At 39.4% G+C, this 15,122-nt stretch overlaps 1 protein-coding gene across 6 annotated transcripts in view; it reads left to right on the plus strand.

Annotated features, from left to right (window-relative positions):
* marchf8 (membrane-associated ring finger (C3HC4) 8) overlaps nucleotides 1–15,122 on the plus strand; it is an 86,488-nt gene that overhangs the window by 39,156 nt on the left and 32,210 nt on the right. The window contains exon 1 of one of the 6 annotated variants that reach the window (XM_055029314.1): nucleotides 12,064–13,114. The exons of the other annotated variants lie outside the window; for them this stretch is intronic. Within the exon in view, the coding sequence (XP_054885289.1) occupies nucleotides 13,085–13,114 (30 nt within the window). The 5' untranslated portion in view covers nucleotides 12,064–13,084. Of the gene's footprint in view, nucleotides 1–12,063; nucleotides 13,115–15,122 lie in introns of those variants that run through there. 6 annotated transcript variants of the gene reach the window in all.

Here is a 15,122-nt window from a genome sequence, read left to right on the forward strand (position 1 = left end):
AACACAAAATGGCAGAGATAGTGGAGTTTTTTTTTTTCTGTTTTTGAGCTTGAAGCAGAGCTGTTCTTGGTTGGCTTATCTGTAAAAGTCATTCCTGTTTACCATGTTATCCAGCTCTCCTGCCGTATTACGGTTTTGGCTCAAGGCTGCGATAGAGGAGCAGACAGCTTCTGAGCCTCTAAGTTGTTGAGGGAGTGTTTGCTAAACTTATGTCACCTATGTAGTGAAACAGCAGTGGGCAAAAACTGAGTTTTAGCATTTTTGTCAGTGTGGTTGGAGACCCATAGATGCCACAAAACGTGCATCTGGAGTGTCAGACCAGTAGCAGACACTCCAGGACCCCTACAGATGTTGTTTGCTCATGTTGTAGCCAGTAAAATAAATCCCCACTCATTAGTTGATCTTAGATGAAGTGTTGACTTCACTTTGCTGCCAAAGCACATTTTGACTCACGCTCCAGCCAGAGATTGAATCCCTGGTCTTCAGATTAGAGACCACCTTTAAGCAAAAGACGCCCACCAAACATTCACCCAGAAAGTTTGTCCATCTGTTTCCTTTTAGAGACTTGACCTCGGTCATGTTCCATGTGGAAATGATTCCACTTTCCTAATATTTGCCCAACGCAGACTGATGGCTGACTAAACATTAACCAGGGGAAGTGAGAGTGCAACGGTGATTGGAAGGAAGCTTGAGTGAATATAAGGGTGGTGAAAATGTGGAAGATATTTAGAATAGGATGGGAAATTGAGAAATTATGCCATAGATAGCAGTGGAAATTGTATAAACCTGCTGGGATTCCAAGCTCATTTCTTTTCAGAAAATTGACAGAAAAATTCAGCCTCCTGTTCTGCACACATCACTTCCATCTTTCCGTCAGCCTCCTCCTAACCCGAGGTGAGACTAATCCTTTTGGCTTGATAATCACAATTTCGGATTGATAATCACAGTTTGATCAATTTGAGTTGTCCTCTTAATGTGAGCTGCAGCAGTATGGAAGTATGTCTATTTGGTGTGTGGTATAGTTGCTGTTTTGTTTGAAGCAACCCACTGAGCGAGGAGGAGGATGTAAGAAAGTTATTAAACTGCTTGCCTTGTAAACAAAGCACAACCACAGCAGTCAGATTCTTGACACGATCGTTTATTTCATCACTGCTGGGTCTTTTGGTGTCATAAAAATGAGATCAGTAGAGATTCGGATCGTCCAGCTGCACCCCCTCACAGCTGCTATAAAGTAATGAGCAACAACCCAGGAAACTTCACAACTTTTAGGAGGGAGAATGAGGATTTTTGAGAAATGAAGTCAGTTCACAGGAAGTGAATGTATAGAGACTGCCGTCACAAGCTGTAGAGTCATTGGCCACTAGTAATTCTGCAGGTACGTTCATATCAGTCATGCTGTTTTATAACTTAAGCGACTTCTCTAGTATTATTGAGTCATTTGGGACAAAGCATCTGATTAATTCCTGGGAGTAATTCTTGCTCCCAACACACAATCAATTGAAGATGCAAAAACATTTTATAATAATTTGAACAATCAGCATGGCACAGGAAAGCATGGAAGCACAGGGGAAGAAAGCCGACATCATCGTCAGGAAACTTTTTCCCCTATAAATATCCACAGCAAAGCGAGATGTGTGTTGACTGAAGACCTTTTGAAGCACAATCGGATCGCTCTTTATGAATAAAGGATAAAGCCATCTTGTCGTCAGCGATGGGTTGATTGAAGGTTGTAGCATTTTTCTGAAACCCAGTTGACCCAAAGTCGGAACAAGAAACGTGTCCAGAAACATGAGATTTTTTATTTATTTATTTTTTTAAATACCCTTAACATCATTACACAGCTCTGTTTTTGATCATTCACCCTGCCATCAAATTTAGTGTGAATTTTAAGTTCAAACCTGAGCCATTTATGTAAATCAAAATGGAGGCTTTGTCCTTGTCGGTTTGCTCGAGCCATGTTCCTCTCAGACAAACAGAACTAACTACAGGCTCTGAGGGGACACTATGTAGAAAAAGCTGAAGAGAACCAAAAAACAAAAACAAAAAAACAATACTAAAGCAATTTCTCACCAGAATATTAATACTGTTTTGTATCCTTGTTGTCCCTGAGACATAAATTATCCAGAGTAGGTTTGCTATGTATTCTGTCTATGCATATCTGTCTCATTATCTCGACTCCTTTGATGTTTCACTGTATAATTTCAATTCTCTTTATTTATGATGCTTGTTTTTGTGTGTAAAATGATAAATTATTAGTTTAAATGAAGTTCAAATTCTGATTCCTTAAAACAAAAACAAGAAGGAAAACAGTCATGGACCCAAAACACAAGCATTTGTTTCTCTCTTTCTTTTGAAAGTCAATTCAACCAGATAGATTTTTTTCATCGCTAGTTATTCTGAAAGCCTACACTTAACCTGAATTTGTACCTTTGAACAAGAACTTTGAGAGTATTGGATCTGAATCGATCTGTGCAGTAATTGCACAGTGTTTCTTTTGAGGTTGGGGTTTGTTCATGACCCTGTCAGCAGGGGGCAGCTGAAAGCAGCTTTTTGTCTTTGTCTCTGCAGGACAGGTCAACTTGACATTAATGTGCAAGCCAATGTGATTTATGATGGGTGTGAATTGGATATAGTAGTAAATACTTTTTAAAAAAAGTTGTTTTCAATGCCGAGACATAGATGAAATATCATTTCATCGTAATGATGCTTTTACCAATGAATTGATTTGTATTTAACTTGCATACTTCTTATAAGACGTAAACAACCTCTAAGTACCAATTTCTGTATTTATCTGGAATGCGAAAGGTACTGGAGCTTAATCTAGTTCTTTTGGAGTAGTATAGGTGAAGCGATTCATTTCGCAAGCTTCATTCTACTTCATTGTACAGAATAGAAGAGGGTGTGTAAATCAAAGTTACTTGTTATGGGAAGTGGATGGAGCTGGTGTGCAGCACTTTAAACCGTCTTAATTCACCTGACAAGATGGAGTGAAACAAAAATCTGTAGACAGATTCCCAATGTCTAAGGGTGGTGTGGTAGGAGTTACAGGGATTATCTATCCTTTCTCTCCATATCATTAGCCATTGAATGAAGAAATGTGCACAGATTTCTGTCAAGCTGGATCAGAAGTAATGCAGCACTTCACCATCATTTCTCCATAATTCCATCCGTTGGCCACAGTTGAAGGCAGAAATTTGAGGATTACATGAAACGGGGAGGAAGAGTTGCATCCCAGGTGCCTTCGTATGCCAAGAGCCCCCCTGTGGAGAGGTGGCCTGCTGCAGGGAAGCTGCTGGCATCTCCTACATCCTGTTTAGATCTAAAAACAGGCGTAGTGGAAGAGCTGGTGGAAGAGGAAGAGGAAGCTAATGGCTTCAGAGGATTTGCACATTATAAACTCCCAAACTGGTATATGTACAGACCAGATCTTCTAAACCTGGCTGGGGTCAGTGATGAGGCGCCATCTGTTTTAGCAGCAGGTGAGGACTGCTGATGTCACAGTGAGCCGACTGCGGCCTGGAAGGGAACGAGGTGGATGCAGGAGGATGGGGAGGGGGTGTAGTTGTTTCTGGTTTGTCTCTCTATATCGAGGTCAGTCTTCCAGAGCTCAGAGCAGATGATGGATTTAATGGCCTTGGATAGGGCTGCTCTTCACTCCTTAAAGGGTTGAGACAGGCAACAAAACCCAGAGTTGGCCTTTGTAACACTCTTCAAGTCTGAAATTTGAAAAATAAATGATCATATAACCAGTTATCCCTATTCAGGCTAATGTCTGTTGGGCCTTTGCCTGCAGCCTGATCAGTACAAAAAAGAAAAATATATCAAACAGTGATAATTGCAAAAGTTTTCATTATGCATGGAATATTTTATCACTTTGTCACATTTTAATCATAAACTTTAATGTGTTTGAAATGTGATTCTATATGATGGAGTTTCTCAATCCTGGTCCTCAGGAATGGATCTCAGCACATTATTCAGCTTTTTTATGAGTAAAACCTGAATAATGTGGCATGAATCTTTTTCAATTTTCTCCAAAACACCCAAATATTATTCATTGCATTGAGCTGCCACCAGAAGTCTCTTAGTAGGTGTGTGTATAATTTAGGCCTCGTCAGAAATTTAGCAAACAAAAAACATTTCGTATTTGATTTGCACCTCCTGTCCACATACAGATAGAAAATTACTGTTTTGGAGAAACAACTTTTTGAAAACTATTTATCTGAATATCTACAGAGAAATAAAAACAATGTGATTATTAATTGCGCAACAAATGTCTTCTCACGGCGCTTTAGAGGATTAACTTGTCCAATCATATGTACAAATTTAAATAAAGCACATATTGGGCCATGTTTAGTTTCTCTTTCCCTGCATCTGTGTTACGTTGTTCCAATACTGATTCCATTCAAGTCAAAATGTAAAGAAGGGGATAACCCAGAGGAAAGTTTAAATGATGTTACACACGGTCAAAGCTCTAATGAAAGGGTTCAGGTCAAGGCGCTTTTATGTGATTGATGGGCCCAGTCAACGTTTAAACCCAAATCCAATTGAGAATCTGCTCTAAAACTTTCTTTTCTTTTCAAAAGCTCTCCTTCCAGGCTGCCTGAGCTTGCACTATTCTGCAAAAAGCAGTGAGTGAGAGTTTCGGTCACTGAGTCTGAAGTGGTAGAAACATACTCTATAATGCATGCAACACCTTTAAGATTTTCATTTGTAAAACAAAAATGTGAAAATTGGGTCCTTCCACTTCAGTTACATTGACATATCACATAAAATCAAATGAATTTACAAGCCAGTTTGTAATTTTAACATAAAATGTTACATTAGTTCAAGGTGTATGAATGCTGGGGTGAGAAATTGTTCAGTAGTGGCCACTTTGTTTAATCTTTGCAGGGTTGCTCACTCACTTTTTCCCTTCCTAACCTGTTCACAGTAATTGTTTGATCCTGGAGACGCGAGGTCAGCCGGGTCGAGACCGTGAAGTATGATAAGCTCTGCCGTAGAAGCTCTGTGCTGCCGTCTGCATCCCAATAGCCACTAATGACTCACCTCAGACACTTGCATATTGTGCAGAATTAATGAAGTTTTTTGACCTACATTGTAATGTGAGAAGGAATTAAAATGAGATCTGTGCTATATGATGATTATGTACTGGTAACTTATCTCAGCTTAAACGTGTCACTTGCCTTAGGTGTTTGATGTTGAATACTGACAGAGCAATAAATCCCACAGGAGCTTTTAATCTCTTTTCAAAATTATTATTATTATTTTTTAAGTCTTTATAAAATACAGATGATGGCAAACACAACTCAGCTGTATATATCTGCTGGAAAAAAATATATTTCTGGATCCATTTGGTTTGAAATTTCAACACATTTTCATCCGGCGTGTGGTTATGAATGAATGCACAAATCAAGCTGGGGAGTCGTATTGATTCAGTAGAGCGAGAGGTGTGTGTTCGTGCTGATATATTTTGTCCACTCACAGCAGCCAAGTAAACTGTGAGTCATGCGCTGCAGAGAGGCACTAGGTAGATTTTAGCATCCAAAATTGTTGAATTACCAGAAATAATTACTGGTAGACTTCAGATAGTTTTAGCAATCATCAGTGTGACTCAAGGTGACTGCAGAGGCATAACTTGAGGTGAACAAGAACCTCACAGGCAGAAATATATATATATATAATATATATATATATATATATAATATGTATATTTTGCAGGGTGGCTAAAAAAACGAGTGTAATAATTGTGATCATTAGGAGCTGTGTTGCACCACTACAGCTTGCGGTCAGATCTAATAATCTTAGAAAATAAAATACACACATGTTCACATTTTAATGCTTTGCTTGTTTTTAATAGCTGGGTCGTTTTTCCACACTTAGTCTCCGATGTAGAGCAGCTGCTAAAACACCAAAGCAACCTTGTTTATCATATTCCTATAAAGAACAATGTATTCTGCTCTGTCCCACACAGTAGGATGTTGACCTTTGTGTGCTTGGTCATAAAAATCTGCTGTCAGGAAGCCACTGAGGCGTCACCAGTGATGTGTGAATATTACATTAGAAACAAATTGTGTATTTTTATTTTTGGCAGATTGACATCAGATGGTTAAAAATAAGGATTAATATAAAAATAGCAAAAGCAGCTAATAAATATCTAAGCATTAACACAAAGATTACTTATATAGGAAAGTTTTATTCATTTTATTGATGAGTTTTTTCTTTTTAATTCGCTGCTATTTTATTAACTTGCTGGATTTCTATTTTCAAAATGGATCACGTTCAGTCGTATTAGAGGTAGTTGGCGTCTATTTCCACAAATGCTTTTTTTGGGTTTATGCCTGGGCTTTGACTGGTCCCCTCTTAATGCATGAATACTGCATTAATATTTCATTGTAGCTCTAGCTGTTTAGTGTTAACTGCCTCTTTTTGCAGCATTTCCATGCATTTAATATTTTCCCCATCAGCTATTAAAGAAAAACGTGACATCAAGCTGCTGCTACTTCTACTTTTCTCTATAAGATGAGAAAAACTATCAGTGATGGACAGTGTTTGTTTCTCACAAATGTAACATTTTAATGGTCAAAAAGTTTGGTTTTGGCTTATGTTTTTTTTTTTTTTCAACAATATCTTCACTCTTCCATTGTGACATTTGCTGCTTTCAATACTCATAGTTGATCTGTAGAAAGATTCTTTCTACTGAACTGATAAGTGGAATCCACCTCATCATAAAACCTCCTGTTACATAATCTAATTTAGATACGATATGCTGAACATATAAATATTTTCTTCAAGTCACTGTGCACTTTTAGTTTCTGTTTGCCTGGCTGTCATAAGGAAACTAGTCTGTAAGTCATAAGCTCATTTTATGAATTCAAAACAAAACTCGAGAGCATTCTGCGCTCTGCCTGACCCTGACCTCGCAGCCCGAACAGAAATAGCCCAAAAAGGGGACAAAGTTTGTTCCCCTCCACCTCTGTCTGACCACCCTGCTGATGGTCACATGTCCGTTCTCAGCGGGGCCCCCTTTCAGCTGTCCCCATCGGCTTTCACAGTCCGAGATAGATGTTCTGCATCGGGCGCCAGCATTGAAAAGGAAGAGCAGTGAGCACTGGGTTGTAGCTGGAAATCAATAAAGCTACTATGTAGCCAGCAAGCTGTTATTTCAGGATGATGAATCGATGCTTTTGTGCTGAGGCCATGCTGTTACAGTGATGGCCTACTTAATGTTTTTGCCTCTTCATTTTAGACTCTGGATTATGTCCTGTGAATAGCAGAGGCTCAGAATAGAAGAAAAGCGGAACTCCAAATCATATCACTGGACACGATTCATGCAACAAATTATTCTTAGGTGATTTTTCTTTTTTTTCTTTGTTCGCTTCTTATTTTCACTTGTCTTTCTTTTGTCACGTTGGAGGTAGACTTGACTGATGCAGCAGGAATACAAGTTGCAGAGCTGTAGTTATCATTATGCATGACTATATTTGAATATGAACTGAAAAGGCTATTACAGCTCAATTTCATGCCCAGCAGGATACCAGATACGTTCCTCTCTTTATAGAAATCATTCTGTCAGACGCTCCTCTGCCCCTCCTCATTTTATCCTAAAATTCTGTCTTTAGCCCTCTATCCAGCTCTAAAACATTTTACCTTCTCTTTTGCTTGCTCTGGTTTTGCAAGGACATTTTAGACTCAAATGTCTAAAATGTTGAGTAGGTAGAGTTATTATTATATCATCTATCAACTGCCTCATAATCAAACATATATAAAGATTTTTTATCCCTTCAATCTTTTACTCTTTGAAGTTTGTGGTTGTAACATGTCAGTGTATTTTACTGGGTCTTTATGTGACAGACCAACACAAAGTAGTGTGACATGGGTCCAAAACTATACATAGCTCACATTTTTACAAATAAAGAAGAAATGCATGCATTTCAGTTCAACCCTGTTTCCTGAAGCATTCAGAAATAAAATTAGAGATATGGTACCAAATAAGAAAACGGAGCCAATTTAATCTCTGGTATAAATTGAGCTCTTTTTCTAAGTCCTCAGTGACTTTTAGAAAACACTGGCAAACAAACAGCTTCAGGAAGACCACAGCAGATGGGTCAGGTAGAAAGCTGGACAGAAGATAAACTATTTAAAGCTTTGAACATCTCACTGAGCACTGTGCAACTTTTTGGGTTGCATGCTAGTTATTATTTGTGCTAAAAAAGGAACAACTAAGACTTCAAATCAACCTGAATACACCTGCAGAGAAATCCTGAAGGAAGAAAGCTTTTGGATGATGCAACAGACTTGAGCCTTAACCTTTTCTTAAGGCTAAATATTTTTTTTAATCATCTGTTCATTTAAGTGTTTTAAACTTTGTCTGTAGGTTTTATTGACTGTCATTCAAGGACAAGTATTAAATTTTTTTAGTGGAGGCTTGTTAGAGGGACATGCATGGCTACAGATGAGATGCTCATGTATTTACAGCACCACAATCACACAAACAAATACAACCAGTGTCGCATTAGGGTGACTTAAGCCCGGCGCACACTGTGCGATTTCCAAAACAGAACCTAAACATGTCTCGTTGAGTGGGATCAGTACAATGGTAATTCCTGTCATGCTACACAATGAACGACGCTTGACTGCACAACCGACACATCAGATATTAATCAAACAATAAATATACGAGTAGGACTATGGGTTGTAGTGATCTCATTATTAGAGCTAGAAAGAGGGAAAGGAGGATGCTGTGGAAGGGGTCACCATTTTCCCAGAAAAGAGGGTAGCTTGATATTTGTCTTAGGTCGTCACTGGTCATGATTGGTTTTTGGTCCATCTATCACCATGAACAGCCCCGACCATCCATTCAAACTCACAACCAGAGATTTTTGTTCAAGCCAAATAGACTTTGACTACAATCAACAGTAGTTGGTCTGTATGAGCTCGGCTTGAATTAAAGCGTGTTCTTGTGTTGGAAAGGCCTGTCAAAGTTCAGAGCAAGGCAAGCCTTTAAAACGAATGTTCACAAAAACACTACAGTGAATCTGACAAGGCTTGCGCCATTATGTCAAGAACAAAATGATCAAATTTTCAGTCATTAGCTGTACCAAGCCAGTAGATGCCTACATTTAAAGGCGATTTCCAAGGTATAAACTGAGGGATTTGCATGATTTTTACAACAGTTCTCAGATGCATGCTTCTTTCCAATGGCCTGACAGAAATTGAATCGTACCAGTGGAAGCATGCGGTTGTAACATGACAGCATGTGAAAAGAGGAATGATTGTGGGTACTTGCACATAGCTCGGTAGCTCCTGGCAGTTGCTCTTTTGTTCCTCAAAATGTCGAACATTGAATGACCATGTCGATGTGGAAATCTACAAGATTAAGCACAAGCCTTTCTGTGAACTGCATATCACGCCACATGTGAATATAGATCCAGTGTGTTGTGTTTATTGACTTTGATGCTACAACAACAAAGGCTTTTCTCATAATCCCACTCTCCCATTATCTTCATGTGAAAAGGCCTTTCTGACTGTTCTGCTGCTTTGAGAGAACATTTTTGTTTTTTCAAGCGAAATGGTCGTTAGCAAGCTGAGTCACCAGCTGGCAATCTTCTCTTTTGCATTTTACTTTTGTCTGAAAAAGCCTGTTGACTGTGTTCAGGCTGGAGACGCTGCTGTCTCCAGCAGTGTTGACATTACAGCTGTAAATTTGAAGCATACCCCTCATCTTCAGAAACTGGTGTTTTTAAATGAAGTTGGCTGCAGCAGCCTTTTGGCTACGAGATATCATCAGCCGTTTGCTTGGTGTTGCCTCATAATTCATCCAAGTTATTGCCTGAATTTAATTTCACAGCACTCATCCACCAACTGCAGCCTGTAGTTTATTCAGTATTAGGCAGGAGAAAATGTCTGATCAGATATCGAGTTCTGTGGGTGTTTTGCTTTGAGCAAATGTGAGCACAAACGCATCTGTTCACAACTGGGCTTGTTTGTTGAGTGGAATATTGGTTAGATAAAAAATAAAGTTAGTTTGGGGCGTCTGCTGGTGTTCCGGTAAAGTCATCTCCACAAATAGAAAGACAATGCTTCAGTCCTGAACTCTATTCCTGACCTTGAGACCTTTGTCTTCCCACCTTCTCTCTCTGCCCATGCCCAATCATGTACTATAAATAAAGCCACAAGCAAGAAAAGAAAAAGGAAAGAGTCTAGTTTGCTAAAACTGTTATATGCAGAGCCTTTTAAAAGTATTAAAGTGGCAGTATTATGTATTTCCTAGCACATAGAGCCATTGTATGGTTAGGTAGGTAACATGGTTTCTTGTCAGATAAACATGTTGCCTTCAGTTGTTATGAAAAAGCTGATGAATTTGGCAGATTTGCAGTTTCACCACTTGTTTGCTAATTGTTGCTGCCGCTAGTCTGGAGGAGCTTTGTGGAAATAGGGGCACTTTGTGAAAACACGCGCTTGGACACTGCTGTAAAGGTTGCAACAGGAGATTCTGGGATTTCTCAAACATGCGTGACAGATTCTCAACAAACTACAGGTATGTTTTCGATGAGGTAATAACATTGTAACATGATGTAGAGCTCAAAAAAGTATATTTGACATAATAGCCATCCTTTAAATGAAGTCCTGGACAGATAATTGTCGTGGGAAAAAAACCCATTTCCAAGCACTGTTCAGGTAAAGTCACTCAATCAGGTTTATTCATGTATTGTACACAACACAGAGAGCTCAGAAGACGATCTATAATGAAGCAAGTCTGAATGGAAACTCTGCCTAGCAGAGACATCAGATAAATTAATCTTTATTTGAGGATTCCAGATTCTGATTTCTAGTGAAGACATTTAACAATGTGCAGAACTTCCAGGAAGTTTTGTAAATCACTTCCACTGTCACACACCCACTTTATAGTTCTCTGAATCCACGCAAACACATAAAATTTCTGTCACACCAGCATATTTGCTGGAAGTGTGTTTTTGGTGACAAATGTTGAGAGAGCTCGATGAAAGTAAAGTGCTGCTCTTCTCATTATCCACGATGTCTTTAGCATTAAGATAGTGAAAATGAGTTATCTTCCAGCTCATTTCATACCAATGTCACTTTCTATTCATACCTGCCTAGTGAACTGTCTGTATCTGTTTTGACAATTCATGATTTTAAAGAGATTTTTCACAATATACAAAAAGTCTACTGTGAAGAAATTCGGTCATGTGACTCGAATAAGAAAGTCTGGCATAAGGAGGTCATGTTGAGTTATTTTAGTGAGATCAGGATCATAATCTGCAATTTTCAGGTAGTGTTGTACCTTTTAAATCTGAGAGACATATTGAATGTTAAAGTTTTAACTTAAAATTACACATTATGCATAAGGTGCACCTGGTTTATGTTCAAAGTCTATGTGGAGAGCTGTAGCCGTTTGGAGCAGCTAGAGTGGTGCGATTTGAATCGTTTGGAGCATTTGATGCATCAAGCGCATTTGGTGCGAACGCACCATAAAAATGTATATCATATTATTTCAGTATTTACAGCTCAGGTTACTGGGTGTATCATCATATCGGCCCATATCTATAATTATTCATTTGTTTTGTAAAATATCTGAAATGCTGATATTTTATTTTTAAGAAGTTACTAGGCATGGTGGTAAAACTTAAACTGCTGCTGGGCAAGTTCAACCCGTTGTTGCTAGGTCAACCTAGCTTAGCTGGCCATGAAAAATTTAGAGGTTAAATCTGCCAACATCCCCCAGAATGCTGTGTGGTTCTGGATCAGAGTTAAAAATGATTGCATGTTCTCTCAGATGTGTCTGTTAATACTGATCACCATTATAAATGATTTGACTTGGGTCAAAAATGTAAGTAGGAAAAAACAAAACGGCAGTGTATGAATACAAACTTGCACACAGTTATGTATGAGCAGCACCTGTTTAAGGTAGACTTGACTGTGTCCTTGGTGTCAGAAATGTCACCCTAAACTATCAATTTTAAGCCACAGGTTTTCAAAGTTGCGTTTCAGGGGTCACGTAAGGTTATCTGGCATGTAACCCAAACAGGAAATAATTAGGTGATTTCATGTGTTCAGCTTGTTTATTCACCTATAATGCACCCGTTTTTGTTTGTTTGTTTTTTGTTTGTTCAGGGGAAATCTTTTTCTTTCTTTCTTTCTTATAGACATGTTCTTTATTGGCTTCACCTTGTGAAACAATCTGGTGACTCACGACGATATAAAAAAGATGACTTGGTGTGTTTATTGGTGGACTTTGGCTTTAATGGCCTGCTGTCTCAGCATCAGACTGTCTTCGCTACGTCCTTGGGCACAGCTGTGAGGAAGATGTGTGCAATGAATTGCCACCTCTGTCAGCCCCGCTCCACCTTGCAGGCTGTAGATTGGTGGAGGTGGCAGTAACAGCATCTGTGATTGGTGGGGATCCTTAGCAGTTTTTTACATCTTTGGGTGGCTGACTCCTTTGTCTTAAATCAGCGGGGAGGGATTGATGGGGCGGCGGGCTGTTAATATGTGTGGTGGTACGCGTCGAGCTTAATCAGGGTTATCAAGAGCCTCTTTAAGGTCCAGCATGGTGCTCAGCAGACAGTCTATTTAAAACCACTTCCTCCCTCTCTTGAATGATTCAACAGCAGTATGCCCCTCCCCCAGCTGCCATCAAGATCAGCTGGAGGAAGTGGAGGCTCGGCCAATGAGATTACAGTAGCAAACCAGTACCGGGTGTGTTTGTGTGTGTGTGTCTCTGCAGCTGAAGGGGGGACAAGCCTGGACAGGCAGCAGCAGCAGATCAGTATTTATGTGTTTGAAAAGAAAAAATGTAGGGCAGCAGCTTTTTCTGCCCCGTTTGCTGCGTCTCTTCCTATCTTTGCCTCCGCCTTTGTTTCTGCTCAGTGACGACTGACGCCACAGCTGTACTTCCGTATTTGTAAAAGGCTTGGCTTTCTCTGGAATTCATTCCTTTGCGATCTGGATTCACCTCAAGGATTTACAGAAGGGGCATGTAAACCCCCCTGATCTGCATTTGTCGGTGTGAGTGTGTGTGTGACTGTGTGTGTGAGAGAAGGTGAGGAGACTAGAAGATCCAGCAATGAATTCCTGTTGGAAAATGAAGATTCAGGTATGTATTTTTTTTTAATGCAGTTCTGTTTGCTGTGTCAGTGATCCTGATCCTACTGTTTGTTTGTCCCCCACACCCTCATATTTAAAGAGAAATGACTTGAAGGCTTATTGTTATATCTCTTCACTGTGGTTGTTATGGTGAGGCCTGCAGTCTCTGTGGATATAATGCATCTGGGATGCATTATTATTCTTATTCCATGTTGGTCTATGACAGAAATGAGCTAATTAAGCACTGAACAGTGAGGAAAGATGGGGCATCTGTTCCTTTGTGGCAATGTAGGTGCATAATTTTTCCGCCTCATCTTTTTGCTTTCTTCATTTTACTTCATGTCCATTTTTAATGCATGTTGTTTTGTATAGTCCAGAGAAGCATCTGCCACCTTTTCAGAGTGAAAGGTTGACCCATTTTCTGCTATGCTGCTGCCCTTTGTTCCAAATGAGTGGGGGTTTGCAGATTATTTCCCAAAGTCCATTACAAAACACGAGAAACCCACAAAAACCTATGAGTAGGAGAGTGGTCTGTTCCTTCCTCATCCGACCTGGCACTGAACTGTGCTCGCATGAGAATGGATAGGGAAGCTGGAGCTCTAGCTGCAAACCGAAGCTCCAGACAAAACCAGCGACCTCTGTGGCAGAGCAGCCAGTCGTGTAAAAATACTGCGCGGCTCTTAGCATGTCGTATCATCTACTGATGAACCAAATCGCAGAGCTTTGTGTCAAATCTGCAGCTGTTTGGAGGAAGGGGGGATTAGGAAAGTCACATGTCAGGGGCAGAGATTAAAGCTGTTGGACAGAAGCAGCCGAGGAAGAGGAGATGACACCGGGCAGGAGAGCACGGTGGAGTTTCAATGACTTTCAACTTTTCCATTTTGTTGTCCTGAAACTACAAAGATGAATCTATTTTTTTATTTTATTTTTTAGAACTTACATTTTTATCATTTTTTACAGATGATAAAAAATGATAAATGTATGGCTATGTATACAAAGCCATCCAAATTCATATGTATACATAGCCATACATCAGTGGTACATAATACAAATGTTGACAATATAAAGTTTTTCATAAAATAAACATCTCAGCATAATATCTTATGGCCTCCGCATCACATTTGTAGACTCATTACTAAACAATCCTAAAATAGGAATAGACTGTGTGTGGGATAGTTAAACGCCATATGCCAAAAGACAAACCTATTGGATTTATTTACATCAACAGAGCTTCTGCTGAACCCCAGACTAAAAGTGTTTTTTTTGAAGTCTTAATGAGTAGGTTATCTGTTCCATTCTATACAATTCCCTTACTTTTTGAACCCATAAGTCATAGAAAGGTGGCTCTAATTGCATCCACCTGATTGTAATACATTTCAGGGCTGCTGTAAAAAGGATATTTAGCAGATATACTTTAGCCCGTCCTTGCAAACCATCTGGTATAATACAAGATGAATGTATTTTAAAAAGCAAGACAAAATATTGCATGGTGACAAGAAAAAAGTGGTAATCATTGCTACAGATTTTTAGTTAGATTTAACTGTGATCTCTGATTGGGACATTATTATCTATTAATAATGAACGGTTAGTGTCTGCTGGAAGACACTAAATATACAAAGGTGTTCTAAAGGTCCCCCACCTTTGTCTTAGTCTCTTGTCTTTTGCAGCATAAAACCGATTGTATTTAGGGATTGTCTTATTTACCTCCTCCATCTTCCTGTCGGTGTTGACCAGTTTCCGTGTTTGTGCAACATTTCCTCGGCATCCTGCACCCACCCTTATGTTTCATAATAGAGCTGTTAAAGCTGCTGAGCAGTCTGAGTGAGTCAGGCTTGGAGTCATGAATTATTTCATGTTAGCCAGAAAGTTTTGCTCACATTTGACCAGACTGTTGTCTTCAACAGTTTGCTGTATCCCCTATGTGGCCCCTACATCCTTCCAGAATTGCATTTCATTTAGGTCAGATTTGTGGGGTGTCTGAATAGTTCCTTAAGCAGCTTCTTCAGAGTCAATCGGCC

This window comes from Poeciliopsis prolifica, unplaced genomic scaffold (genome assembly GCF_027474105.1).
Source record: "Poeciliopsis prolifica strain line A6 unplaced genomic scaffold, Auburn_PproV2 SCAFFOLD005, whole genome shotgun sequence".
Taxonomy (NCBI): domain Eukaryota; kingdom Metazoa; phylum Chordata; class Actinopteri; order Cyprinodontiformes; family Poeciliidae; genus Poeciliopsis; species Poeciliopsis prolifica.